Source organism: Lactuca virosa, chromosome 1 (assembly GCF_052849685.1).
Source record: "Lactuca virosa cultivar CGN04683 chromosome 1, Lactuca_virosa_CGN04683_v6, whole genome shotgun sequence".
NCBI classification, from domain to species: Eukaryota; Viridiplantae; Streptophyta; class Magnoliopsida; order Asterales; family Asteraceae; genus Lactuca; species Lactuca virosa.
In genome coordinates, this window is record NC_136426.1 from 186,860,094 (window position 1) to 186,874,541 (window position 14,448).

Sequence of the window (14,448 nt, forward strand, 5' to 3'; positions counted from 1 at the left end):
TATATTAATTATAAACATAAATAAAAATTAGTAAGCATGTTGAGTATATACAAAAATTAAAATGCATAAATAAATGTTTGTATACAAAAAAAAACAAGCCATCCACTTTGCCATTTCTAGTATCAGCATGCATCTTATCCAAAGTGTTTCGACTAACAATGATGGGCTTGTTCCAAATGATACGTTTTTTAAACCAGCTAAACAAGCCATCCACTTTGCCATTTCTAACAATATCAAACGTAATATTAGATGAAACTACAAAGGTAAATGCACTCTATATTCTATAGACAACAATACAACATATAGATATCATTGAGTTTTCACTTCAATGGTAAGCAAAACACTCAAAATGACAGTAGAACATTGAAGCCTGTTCATTATGAGTGTGTAGCTTACCATTAAGGAGCAGATAACATCATTCAAAAAGAATCAAATGTAAAACTCGTGTTATAAATTAGAAAATATAGAGAAATTGAGGAAGCAATGTTAAAGGATTAAAAAATTTTCAATGTGCACCTAATTGATGGAGTGTGTACTATCCTAATTGATATATAAAATTAAACAAAAATAATTGAAATATACAATATTCAATAACCTGTTAGTGAAATAACCAAATGATTATGATTTGATTAATGATTCACATGAAATTGTCAAAGAACATTTGAAACTAACTTCTAAGAATGTGCCTTTATAAAGGATGAACCAATAGTTACGAGGCAGGCAAACATAAAGATTGAAAACTATAGGGCGAACCGCCTTAAGTCGGCAAGGAAATAGCGTGTCAATGAGGAAGGGAGAGGGCTAGAGAGGAGAGTCAATGAGGGTGTTGGAGTTTTCATATGCCTTATGATCAAGAAGCTCAACATCTTAACGGTGTTTCTCTTCTTTTTTTCAGTTCTTTTCTATACGTAATGGTATTTACTAAAGAATTTTATAAAAGAAAATTTCTTAATGATATTTATTGTACAATTAGAATGATATTTATGAAGGGCGAGTCGTAATGATATTTAATAAGACAATGTAGATTTCAATATATATATATATATATATATATATATATATATATATATATATATATATATATATATATATATATATATATATATATATATATATAAAAGAGAGAGAGATAGGTAGGTTCAAATGTTTCTCACATCTATTGTGTGCTAGAATGCACCAATAAGAATTTAGTAATAATTATATGTATATTAAATGTTATCCATACATATAACTCATTTTTATGGAAACTAATTATATTCGTCATTAATGTCAACAATAATATTCTTTCAGAATGAATTCATATATAGAGGAATGAGAGTGTATTCCAGCAGAATGAGAGTGTGTTCTACTACAATACAATCTCGTTCTTCATTATCCATGCAACTTTATTGTATTTTAAGTGAATGAGTCCTAAAACAAAATATAAACTCATATATAAAAACCTATATGCGAATTCATTCTGAAAGAATGTTATTGCTGACATTAATAACAGATTTAATTAGTTTCCATAAAAAGAGAATTATAATTATGGATATCATTTAACATACATATAATTATGGATATCATTTAATATTTATATTTATTTAATTAAATAATTATTTAATTTACTAAATTCATATTGGTGCATTGTAGCACACAATAAATATAAGAAACAAAATAACTTAGCCATATATATATATATATATATATATATATATATATATATATATATATATATATATGCAAGGCAAATTCAATAAAGTAATTATATTCATAGAGATAAGGTAAACTGCAACCAAATAATGATTAACTACGAGAGTTTTATAGAAAATAATTGATATTCATTATGGCAACCCAAAGTCAAGAAAGTATTTATGTTTATTCGGATACATAAAAATTTCTAGATAATAGCCCACTGGACTAACATGAATGTCTAATCTAACAACTAACTAGGAGGTCTTGGGTTCAATCCCAATGAGAGAAGAAATATATATATATATATATTTGCCGTTTCAAAAAAATATAGTGATATTTATTAGGGTGGAGGTATAAGATGCAGGCTTCGGCGGGTGGAGGGCGACACCACCGAGGAGATGGATTTGAGCACATCGGGTACCATCAAAAGATAAGTAATGCGGTTTGGTGAACCCGCTTCAACGGTTACATTTTCATTTTATTTTTCTTCAGTATAATATTATAAGTACCCTCTTCATACCATTTAAAAACCACACATCTTCTTCCTTTCAACTCCATTCCAAATTACTCTTTAGATTTCATTCTCATTTCAATTCAATTTTTTGAAAATGGATGTTCTTCCTAGGCCAATTGTATGCATATGCATAGAATGGTCTGAAATAGAAAAAGTGGCATTGGCCAGAGCCTAGGCAATTATAGCGGTCCAAGATCAAATATCGGTCAATAGACGGTATTTGAGATATAAGTTATCACGGTGGGATATCGGTATCTTTATATCAGGCATAATATATATATATATATATATATATATATATATATATATATATATATATATATATATATATATAAACTCAAAAAATATCTAGGCAGAACCAGAAATTTTTATATGGAGTACAAACATTGTCGATATGTATTATATGTAGTTATCCAATATCGGACATTAAAAACATGCTATAATCTCTTTAGTTGGGGGTACAATAACATGAAACATATTTACAAATAATATTATATATATATATATATATATATATATATATATATATATATATATATATAAAACAATTTTTTGGGGATACTATAGTACCCCCAACGCCCCATCTAGCTCCACCAACGATAAGTTAATACTTAAGTATTTAACAATTAACATAACAGTAGGCTGAGTTATGACTTAAAACCATGTGTCTTTGACTTAAAACTAACAATTAAGTACTTAACATACCAGTAGGTTCAGTTAAGTTAAGACCATAAGGCTTAAGACAATCACTTAACACTAATAGAAGTAAGTAAAATTACTTAACCAATATCCCACCTGGAAATCATCTAGAAATATGAGTAAATATCAGTAAATATCACCGATTTTGTGGTTCTTTCGACCGATATTTGACCCCTTTATTTTGAAAGTTACCGATAATCGATATCCCACTTGGAAATCACAGGGATATTAACTACTCTGGACAAGGCATACACTGATATAACAACCAAAAATTAACTCTCTCTCTCTCTCTCTCTCTCTCTCTCACTCTCTCTCAATTTTTTGTTGTTATAACTTATAATAATGGTTTGTTATGAAGATGGCTAACTGATTTGTATAAGGCTAACTGGAGTGGGTATTCAAACCCACGTGTGGAGATGACGTGTCCGGCCAGAGGACGCGTGAACACTACCCCCGTGGCTGGTGGGTTGGGTGTGAAGCGGGTGCAAAGACGGACGAAGACGAGCATTGTGATTGGTTCCTCATTTGTTTTGACCGTTGCCACCTCTTTTAACCGTTGCATTATTTAAAAAAAATCTATTCAAATTTTAATTTAATCTCTCTATATATAAATACATTCTATGCATTTTTTACATAAGAAAAACACAATCTTTCAAAAGAAACACACACTTTAAAAAAAATGGATAATTTATTCGGTTTAATTTCGTGTTCATCCGGTGATGACGATTCTGATGACGAGTTGGTTTTGCACACACTGTTGTCCGCGGCACAAGACATGGTACGTGAGAGAGGAAAAAGTTCAAAGGTGGAGAAGAAGCATAGAAAATGGATCAACCTGGATCGTATCACGACAAACAAACTTTTGGTATGTGATTATTTTGCTCCAAAGAGTTTATATGATCTAGAGAAATTCGAAGAACGTTTTCATATTAGTATAAATTTATTCTTATGTGTAGCTAGAGATTTGGCAAGTAATTATGAGTATTTCTAATTGAGATGTGATGCTAGAGGTAAACGTGGTTTTACTACAATAAAAAATGCAAGACCACTCTTAGACAATTGGCATACGGCATAGCCGCAAACGCATCAGATAAGTATTTGAAAATGTCTGAGAGGACGGGTCGCGAATGTACATATATTTTTTGTGAGTATGTTATAGAGCTTTACCGTGACATATACTTGCGACATCCGACTAAAAGTGATGTCAAACAGTTGTATGTCGCGCATCAAGCTAAACATGCTTTTGTAGGGATGCTTGGTAGCATTGATTGTACACATTGAGTGTGGGCATATTGTCCCAACGCGTGGCGTGGTCAATTCACGGGAGGTGATCATAGGATGCCAACTTTTATAGAGGTGGTTGTTTCACATGACCTATGGTTTTGGCATGCATTCTTTGGTATGGCAGTGTCAAAGAATGACCTGAATGTGCTTAGAGCGTGTCCGTTATTTAACAATATTTTCCAAGGTAAAACACCAAACATGCCATACTTTGTGAATGAAAATGAACATATGTATGGGTATTACCTAGGTGATGAGATATATCATGAGTATGCTAAAATTGTCAAGTCATACACATATCCAGTCGATGAAAAACGAAAATTGTTCAAGTTAGCACAGAAATCTGCAAGGAAGGATGCAAAATGAACATTTGGAGTCCTCAAACAAAAGTGGCACATAATCAAACATCCGACATTAACATGGGATAGGGCAAAATTGACGACAGTGTTGATTGCTTGTGTAATTTTACATAGCATGATAATAGAAGAAGATGATAGGGCTATTTGTACGTATACCACGAACGATACACTTAATATACTTGCAATAATACAAGTTGGTAGCTCGACATACTTCACAAGGGTTTTGGAAATACAAAATCGTGAAACACACCACAATCTACGTCACGATTTGACCGAGCACACATGGGAAAGACAATTCCAAGGATAAAATGACAATGATGACGACGAGGATGAGGACGGTGACGACAAGGTGGATGAGGATGGTGACGATCTTTTAAATATTTATGTTTTCTAAGTAATGTAATGTTTTATTTGGTATGTTTTATGTTTTTCTAATAATTTAGGTTTAATTTTTTTTAATTAATGAAATGTGTTATTAAATTTCTCTGTTTTAAAAATATTTATTTATGTTATAAATTATGTTTTTTATTTTGTTTAATGTTAAAAAAATAAAAAATAAAAAAAATAAATATTGTGGAGTGGTAATCGTTTTCAATATCTAGTGGTTTGATGGTGGGTTTGTAATGAAGCTGACATAGCGCTGAGTTGACAGCGTTTTTTGAGTGGCTTGTATGTGACCCACTCCCTAGAGTATTGCAATAGTGAAAAGGTATCTTTAAGTGCTCTGCTTCTTAATTTATTAATTACACATCGTTGATTACTTTTTTATATAATGGCCAATTGCAGCAAAATATTCCCGACATTATGTGGGCCATGAACCGGCAAATCTAATCTACTCTTAAGCTAACAACACCTATTACACCTATGTCCACGACGAGACTTGAACCCTCGACCTCAAAGAGGGAGGGCACCACCTGATACTGCTAGGCAACAAGCCCTTTGGGATAAAGCAACTACTCATGTAGTTGCTTTATCCTTTTTTATTTTTCCATATATAACATGAACTTTTTTTTTAGAACGGCGGGTTAGTATATGTCTGAGATAGAACCCATGACCTCCTTGTTACTCCTTGTTAGACACCTTGTTAGCCAAGTGGGCTAGCCCCAAATTGTGAACCTTTCTTGACATTGAGTTGATGTTTTATGTCAAAAACATTATGAATTATGATCCATTTAGATTTTTTTTCCTTATTGGCATCCTATTCTACATGGTTTTGAAAAGCTCCAATGTCAGTTTCTTGTTCATCGTGTGATGGGAATGGGTATGTTAGGTGACTACAAGAAGCAAAATAGTATGTACCATTATTTTTTATAATCACTACCACGTACCAACAGAAATTAACAAAACATTTGAAATCCACATCAAATGTAAGTGTTTGTAAATCATTCTGCTTTGGCTCTTGAAATTTTAGTCAGAATTATATACTAAACTATGTTAAGACATGCCATTTTAATTGTATTCACATCTTATAATGGTCACTAATGTCATCATAATCATGCCATGTCCACAAATAAATAAGGGGGTGACTAGTAAAAAAGCTAGAGCTATCTGTTGTTATAACGGGTACATTTTCAAGGACAATACCCTTTTAATAAATAATATGGAAGTACAATGCTGTAAGAAGAAGAAACAAAACTAAAATGCTATAATAAAAAAATAAAATAGAAAGCTCATTGTTATTTCTTGCATTTAGCCCATAACTGATGAAATTGAGAAGTATGCTATGAACTGATATCTCAATAAACTCAACAAACAAGAACGTAGCCTCTGTATTGAATTAAAACACTCAAAACAACACAAGAAAAACAAAGATAAACCAAATGATTTGCTAGAGATTCCAAGACCAAAATTTGACAAAGGATACCTTCACCCTCTTTCCCACTATCCTCTAATAGTACTCTAGCATAACAAACTAAATAAGTAAAATACCTAAATTACCCCTCTACTAATAAGATGCTCCTTATTTACTGATTTTCCCAAAATACCCTTATCTCAAATAGATGCTTAAGGTGCATGGTAGCAATACCCCACCCCCAAAGATTCACCTTGTCCTCAAAGTGATGTTGTATAGCATCTGGTATCAATTACAACGACCAATGGTCAGAATCTTTCAATACTCGAGAAAACTTGCTGGGTAGACCTTGAAGATTCCCCCTCACCCTACAAATGAAGGAAAAGTAAGAAAATTTTAAAAGTTATGTAAGTATACACAATAAAATACAAAATGCTATGAATACAGATAGTTACTTGGAAGTGTATATATAATGTTACATTTTCTTTATTAAACACAAAATTAATGACTCTTCGTGATACATCTCGTTAAAACTATTGAGGCAATTTATGCATTGTCAACATGATGTTTGGTCCTATCCTAAGAAGGCATATATCAATAAGATTCCTTATAAATCAAGCAAATATGCTAAAACAATTTCATATTGTTTTCCAAATTGCAATAGTTTGTTTCTAACGAAATTTTTTACCCAACAACAACATCTACTGAACATGATGAATCTATGAATTGGTCTCAAGTGTATATCACATGAATGGTGAGAATTTGATTTGGTGTTTAGACAAGGTATGAACAGAAATTCATAACCGTATTCAATGATTGTGGAATGCTAAAATTGCCATTTTCAAGCATTCATTGCAAGGTTATAACTCATCTTATTTTGTTGCATCCTATACCAATTGAGAAATTTCATTCCTAATATTTGGTTGTGTATAACTTTTGTTCATGCGAAGAGAGAAAAGGTTTGGGTGTCAAAAAGTATGCCTCATGTGTGCCACCAATTATGCCAGGCTTCCTTGGGGATAAAGCTCTGAACCACAATTCTTTTTGTGCTGAAAACAAATAAAAGTTATGTGTTAATCATTCTTCACAAACAATCCAGTTGGACAAAGTAGTGCAGATATATTTATGTGATCCAACATATCAAAAGACTTAATGAACTGTATGTACTGATAAGCTCCCACACAGAGTAAAGAGAATAAACAAGAAATTCACAACCAGAAACAACTGATAATGAATGATTTACTAGGGTTTTCACATTCTTTTGAGAGGAAGGGACTCTGCAATAGTTTTTGCTACAAGAATTTTCTTAGGTAACAATCTTCACCCATAACAGAATTCTATTAAGACACAAAAGAAATATAAAACTCTTTTAATTGCAGCCAAACAAGGGTGATAAGGACTGGATTGATCCCAGATAATTTGATGGGCCATCCTTGGGCTTCCTGGATCTCCTGTTGTAGACTAGACAATCAATGCTTGGGTCTATTCATTTTATAAATTCAAAGTACAAAACTTTTATTTTTCATATTATTATAAAAACAAAATCTTATCTTATGAGTCAATAAAATCAAAAATAAATGAGTGGATTTGGGTCATATGATCCATTTGTTTAAAAGATTTAAGTTATGATCTATATATGTATTCAAATAAATGGGTCATTATCCATCTATTTAAAGAAAGCGGGTGATGGGTTAGGTAGGTCATTATACATAAGACATGAGAATAAAATATATTTAACAAAAAATCACATCCACCTTGAAAGTCGGGGCCATCTGGAACGAATTTACGATGATATGGAAACAAATGAATGCCAGACACAAAAAATCGCAAGTGGTTTAGGATGTATTGTCCTGCAGTTGTTTGAAAAGGGGAGAGATCTCCACCAATTATGTGATTCCATGACTTGTAATAACCCAATGCATCTTCTTCTTCATCCTTCTTCTCTCCATCTTCATACACAAGACTCACCCCACACTCCTTTACATGTTCATCATATGGCAGTGTAACAGTAATAGTAACATGGTCACCTGCCTCCATCTCATTCCTCCCAAACATCCAATGACTTAACACCACCCAACACTTTCCACATACACAATATCTGTCCGTGTAACGTTCGTATATCCACATGCGGTTCTTTGTTATATTACTAATTGTCATCATTGGCCATAGAGGGAACTGACCATATGGAACTCGAAAACAATCATCGGGAGGTTTCAATGTGTCAGCAGAGAAGCAGAAGTTGAGTCTTGTAAGGAGGTTGCATGGAGATGATGATGATGGGATGGTAAATGATATTGATGGCCCCACGCTTCTATGCCTAAACCAACTCGGCATCTCCTCCCCCTCATACTTTGTGCTGAATATTCCAAATTCATAATACATCGTCTACCAAATACAAACCACCTTAATTAATCACCATAAGAAGTATATTATACATATTCACATAGAGACAAACAATTAACTAAAAAAAACCTGGGTTCCAAATTCCCAAGAATTAGCTCCCAAATGCCTTTCGTTAAGGAAGTCTAAATTACTCCAGCCCAAGCTACGTAATACTTTTTCCTCAACACCCACCATTGGTTGGATTTTGATTATGCCTTCAAACTGATATGAAAAAGTTGCAGAAGCCACCCGCCTTGGTGATAACTCTAGTGGGGACATCTTTGGATCAAATACGACTTTTCCTTGAAGATCCCCATTAACAGAAAAGAGCAACCTGCTTAGTGTACATGGAGGATGCTCAACTGACTTTAATTTTTTACAATTCTCCATACTAAGTATCTCAAGCATAGGAAGGGTTCTCACACAACTGGGCATGGAATTTATAGGATTGCCATCTAAATATAATTCCTTTAACATGGATAGGCAACTCCAGTCCATGGGAAAGGATTTAGTGGACAAATTACTATTTGCAAGTGACAAACTTACTAGAGAACTCGGTAAAGAACTTGCAAACAACTTCAAATCACTTGGTATGGCACCCACAAAGGCAGGGGAAGAGGTTCTTGTATTTATGTCAATGTTGTTAGCCTTGCCCAATTCCAGTGAATCCATATCCCTAATCTGGATTTGAGATTCACCAAGACTACAACCATCTAGCAACATTTTTTTAACATTCTTCAACATGCCTATGTTTCTTGGAAGTCTTTCAAGTTTCTTGCAATAGCTCAAATCGATGAAGACAAGGTCAACACATTGCTCAATTGATTCACAAACCTCAACCAAACCAATGCAATTTCTAACTATTAACCTCTCAAGTGCAGGAAGTTGATCAAATTCACCAAGACTATGAAGTTGTTTACAGAAACTTAAATTAAGAATCTTCAGTGATCCTAGCAACCTTTTCTCTTTTAAGCATGGTCCATCCAACTGCAAAGATGGAGATAAATTAGAATAGTAGTGAAATTCATCAACTCAACATGAAAGAATGATAAATGAAATAAGTTACCTTTTTCCACTTCTCAAGTTGTTGTGGATTACTATATAACAACAACAACATTAGCCCGATCCCATACAAATGGGGTAAGGGGGAGGTAGGATGGTTGGCAGCCACCAACATAGGGTTGAGAAACTGCTTCCGTAGGAGACCTCCAGCAAAGAGGAAATAAAAAAGCCAATACAAACAAATAAAAAAAAGTAAATTTTTTGAAATAGCGCCCACATTAAATCGTTGTGGATTATTATAACCGACAAAAGACTCGATATTGCTGTATGACAGGTCAAGAGCAACAAGATTTTGTATAGGTAAGTTTAAAGGTAAACACTGTAAAGGGTACCCATGCATACACAACCATCTTATTTCTTTTGGAAAGTTCTCATAAGACCCATTCATATGCACATAATTGAGTTGTAGTAGCCTCAACTTATCCATGTTATTGAATGCATCTGTTTTCAACTCAAATGATGCACACAACTTCTCCTTCTCAAGCATCCACATGTCAAGGGAAAGGCCTACAAGATTTCCCTTACCCTAAGAAAAAACCAATGGCCAAAAATAAAAATTAGACAATAAAAAGTAGTTTGAAACATGCACACTACTGACAAGTATACACAGACTCTTACCTTTTTTTGTTTCAACACTCTGAATGACTCCTTATGACACCATAATCGACTTCGCTTCCATGGCTTGTCAAGTGATTCTTGACGTACTTCGAATCTTCCCATCTCTTGAACCAACTGATGCATCTTCAATTCATTATTCCATCCAATACTAAGGAGACATCTATCAATGAGATTCGTGATCCCGGATCTTGTGTTTATGTCACATGCCTCTAATATTGTTTCGGTAAGATCTCTATCTGTTCCAACAAAAAAACAAGCAATATGCTTAAACAACTCCTTATCATTTTTGGATGGCAAGGAGTCGAAGCTCATTTTCAAGACATTATTTATAGGGGAACTAATTTCTTTCTTTAGCCCTTCGATGCACCCTTCCCAATAAGCTACATCTCGATTATGCAAAGACTTTCCCAAAACTTCAAGAGCCAATGGATGTCCTTCACAATACTTAACAAGCTTATCAGACACCTCTTCATATCCCACCTTGGGTTGGTTGCACATGAATGCATGGGAACACAAAAGTTGTTGCGATGCTATAACAGCTAAGCCTCGAAGCAAATGCCTTTCATGCTTGGGTTTAATGTTTGTTTTGAATAAAGAACAACTCTCAGTCAACCAACTGTCCTTTGTTGTAATTATAACTTTGCTTCCGAGATGAAAGCCTTTGCTTCCAAGTAATGCATCCAACTGAACAAGAGTACTGATATCATCAAGAACTAGAAACACCTTTTTACGGGCTACAATACTCTCTATCTTTGCGGTGTATACTGAAACATCATGAACTTTAATTGAACTTGTTTTTGAAATGTTATTGCAGAGTTGTTCTTGTAAATCAAGCAACCCATTAAACTTCCCATCACATTTCCTAGTGATATCTTCAATATAGCTGCTTATGTGGAATTCATGAGAATATAGCCCATAGACATGTTTAGCTAAAGATGTCTTCCCGATCCCACCTATACCATAAATAGTAAGTATGTCTACCGTATGTGATGATCCATCTTTCAACCATGAAGTTACAAAGTTAATATGATTTTCCATCCCAATAAGTTGTGGTTGAACGCTCCTTAAGTGTACATGTAATCTACGGTGGATGTCCTTCACAACTTCTTCAATAAACTCGGTCTCTAACCTGAAACTTGATTATATAAGAACTTCAAAACACAATCAAACTAATGAGATTTAATTTATTCAAAGATCCAAACTAAGATTATATCATAGCTGCTATTATTAATTGAGTTCTCACATGAAAACCATATTGTGGTTTGCATCAATATGGACAAAATGTCATGAAATACAAGATTTCTCTAATAGGCCACCAAACTTCACTATGTTTCTACATGACCATCGAACTTAACCATCGATGTGGTTTTACATGGATTTGAACAAAATGCCATGAAATAGTTATAGGTTATCTTTTACTACATACAACTAAAAGCAGGTATTTATCATAAAAGCCACTATGATTTGAAGGCAGTATGGTATAATTAATAGTAGACGCATAGGAAACCCATCAAACTTTGGTTTTTAAATAAAAAGCATGTAAAAATCATTGAGAAGGTTTATCTAAATGCACGAACTTATAATAAAAACAAACATATAAAAATTATCAGAATGCCTAATCCATCTATATGAACTGATTTATGAGATCACATATTTGAAAACTTATTTTCAATTATGTGCATCTTCTATAGATCCTAATACATCAGATATATGTCTATTTGAATATTTAGAAAAACTTATTGAAATGCATAGGGAGATGAATAAGGATAAGAAAGCGGTCACCTGCCATTTACGTCATTCCCTTTTAAATCAGAGACTTGTGTAAGCGCTTTATTCCATCGGTCCATCTTTTGAGCCCATTGACTTCTTTTATTTGCATTTGTCTCTGCCTCCATTGTCTGTTTATGCTTAGCCATTGCATCTCCAAAGCTACTTTGTTGTTTCCTAACATGTGTGGGCTCCACATGATAAAATATTGGGATAACAATATGGTTGGATGTCATACGCTGCTCAAGGATCAGCACCAATTCATCAAGGCACCATGTTGAAAAAGCGTAATTTTTAGACAACACTATAATAGAAGCCTGGGATGCCTTAATTGCAGTCTCCAGTTCTGGTTTAAGATCTTCCCCTGTTTCAATCTCTTCATCATCCAAGAAGGTACTGATATTGGCATCAATGAGGGCTTTATGAAGGTGATCAGTGAAACTATGACGAGTGTCAACACCTCTAAAACTTAAAAATACGTCATATCTATGATTATGGGTTGATGAGTAATGAACATGAGTTGATGAAGATCCTTCTGGATGTTCATAAAGAACCACCATAATAAATTACGAGTTATTAGTTATGAAAGTTGGTTTCACCGGCTTTCTTCACTTGAGCTTTAATGTCAGGACCCATACAAAATGCCTCTGCATAATAGCAACTTACTGATTACAATATGCAACTTAAATCTCATCTGCTAATAGCAAAGTGTTGATGTAAAATAAAAATTAAATTGACATGTGAGTTATTTAAAAAGTAGCTGCTCACTTAACTGAATTGAGTTTTTTTTTTTTGGCTAAGTTGGGGTGCAAGAAAACATCTAACCAATTTGTTCATTTGTTGTACATCTCTCTTTTGTTTTGGTAAACCCACATAAGTATCCCTATTGTTGTATAAATAAAATCCATCTGAAGGTCATTTACATATTAAACAAATCAACACCAAGTTCACTTACATAAATCTACACAGACAAATTCGTAAATACTTGTGTGCTAAATAAATCATATAGTAGTGTAAATTTACCCTTTCGTAAGGTAAATTTTTTAATCTTTTTGCCTACTAATGCTTTAAGGCCCCGTTTGTTATGCAAGACAAGACATGATAGAACAAGTTGTACTGCTTGGGACAAAATTGCAATTTTTGATCTCTTGTTCTCTCATCTATGAAAAAGACATAAATGCCCTCCTGATCCTCATAACTGAAATGCCCTCGAACTATAAGGTTTTCATTTATACAACTTTTGGGACTTCATTTCTTTTTTCCATAGAGGACTGTTTTGGAGGCTGTTTCAGCTATCCTAGGAGGCGAACTACATGTAGGGATAGTTGTTAAGGGCAAAAAGGTCAGAGACAACAACAAAACCCTACAACAAACAGGTGAAGCTAAATCCAGTTAACCAAGAAATGTGAAGTTTCACAACGTAGAATTAGAAGAATGTTTTCTGTATCAGAAGTAGAACAACTTATGGAAGAAGTTGAAACATTGGAACCAATGTCATTAGTCTTAAATCTACAAAGAAATCTCTTATCAGTTTTGTACCTCTAAACATAAACCTAATCCAGCTTATTTTCAAACAGAGAGAGCATTACCTCTTTGGTTCGGGATCTAGACTATGACTATGCACTACCAAAATCCTAATTTTGATTCAAGAAAAATAACACCCCGATGTCTTACAATCTTGTTGATTTTGAGCGTTTAGCTTACAATTAAGGATCTATAACGTCATTAAAAAAAGAATCAAATGTAAAAATGGGGTTTATGATTTCAAAATATAAAGTGATTAAGGAAGCAATTTTCGAGAATTGGAGAATCTTCCCGTCTGCGCAGAGTTTTGTTTATCATTCTGGACTTCAAGCAAGAACGTGCTGGACTATAACTGATATGTAAACTAAACAAAAGTAGATGAAATAGACAAAATTTTAATCACCTGTTTATGGAAATTGAAATGATTATGACGTGATCTGTGATTGATAAGAGAAATTCTTAGACAAGCAAAAGCAGCTTGTAAGGATGAGCAGAGTTTACATAAACCTGAAACGGCGATAACAGAGAAAAAATGAACAGAGACAAAGGCCAAGAAAGTTGAGCAGTAAGTCAACAGGAAACGGTGAGTCAACGATGAATGAAGGGAGATGGCGAGAGAGTATAAACAAACAACTAAAATGTTGGGGTTTTCTTTTGCGTTGGGATCGGAGGCTTTCAGGGTTTTTGAAAAAAAGAAGACGTCGAGAGAGTATATATAAACAGGGTTTTGCATATTTTGAATTTCTTTCTTTTTTTATTCCGGGAGACTAAATTAC

The 14,448-nt window shown here is 33.7% G+C and overlaps 1 protein-coding gene across 1 annotated transcript; it reads right to left on the reverse strand.

Annotated features, from left to right (window-relative positions):
• Positions 1-7,054: 7,054 nt before the first annotated feature.
• On the reverse strand, positions 7,055-12,788 carry LOC145163061 (TMV resistance protein N-like). The gene is made up of 6 exons (XM_079081970.1): positions 12,164-12,788; positions 10,382-11,510; positions 9,768-10,289; positions 8,792-9,688; positions 8,074-8,704; positions 7,055-7,368 (listed from the first exon to the last, which is right to left on the reverse strand). The coding sequence occupies exons 1-6, from the start codon at positions 12,706-12,708 to the stop codon at positions 7,232-7,234; spliced, it is 3,861 nt and encodes a 1,286-aa protein (XP_078938096.1). The 5' UTR covers positions 12,709-12,788; the 3' UTR covers positions 7,055-7,231.
• Positions 12,789-14,448: the final 1,660 nt, after the last annotated feature.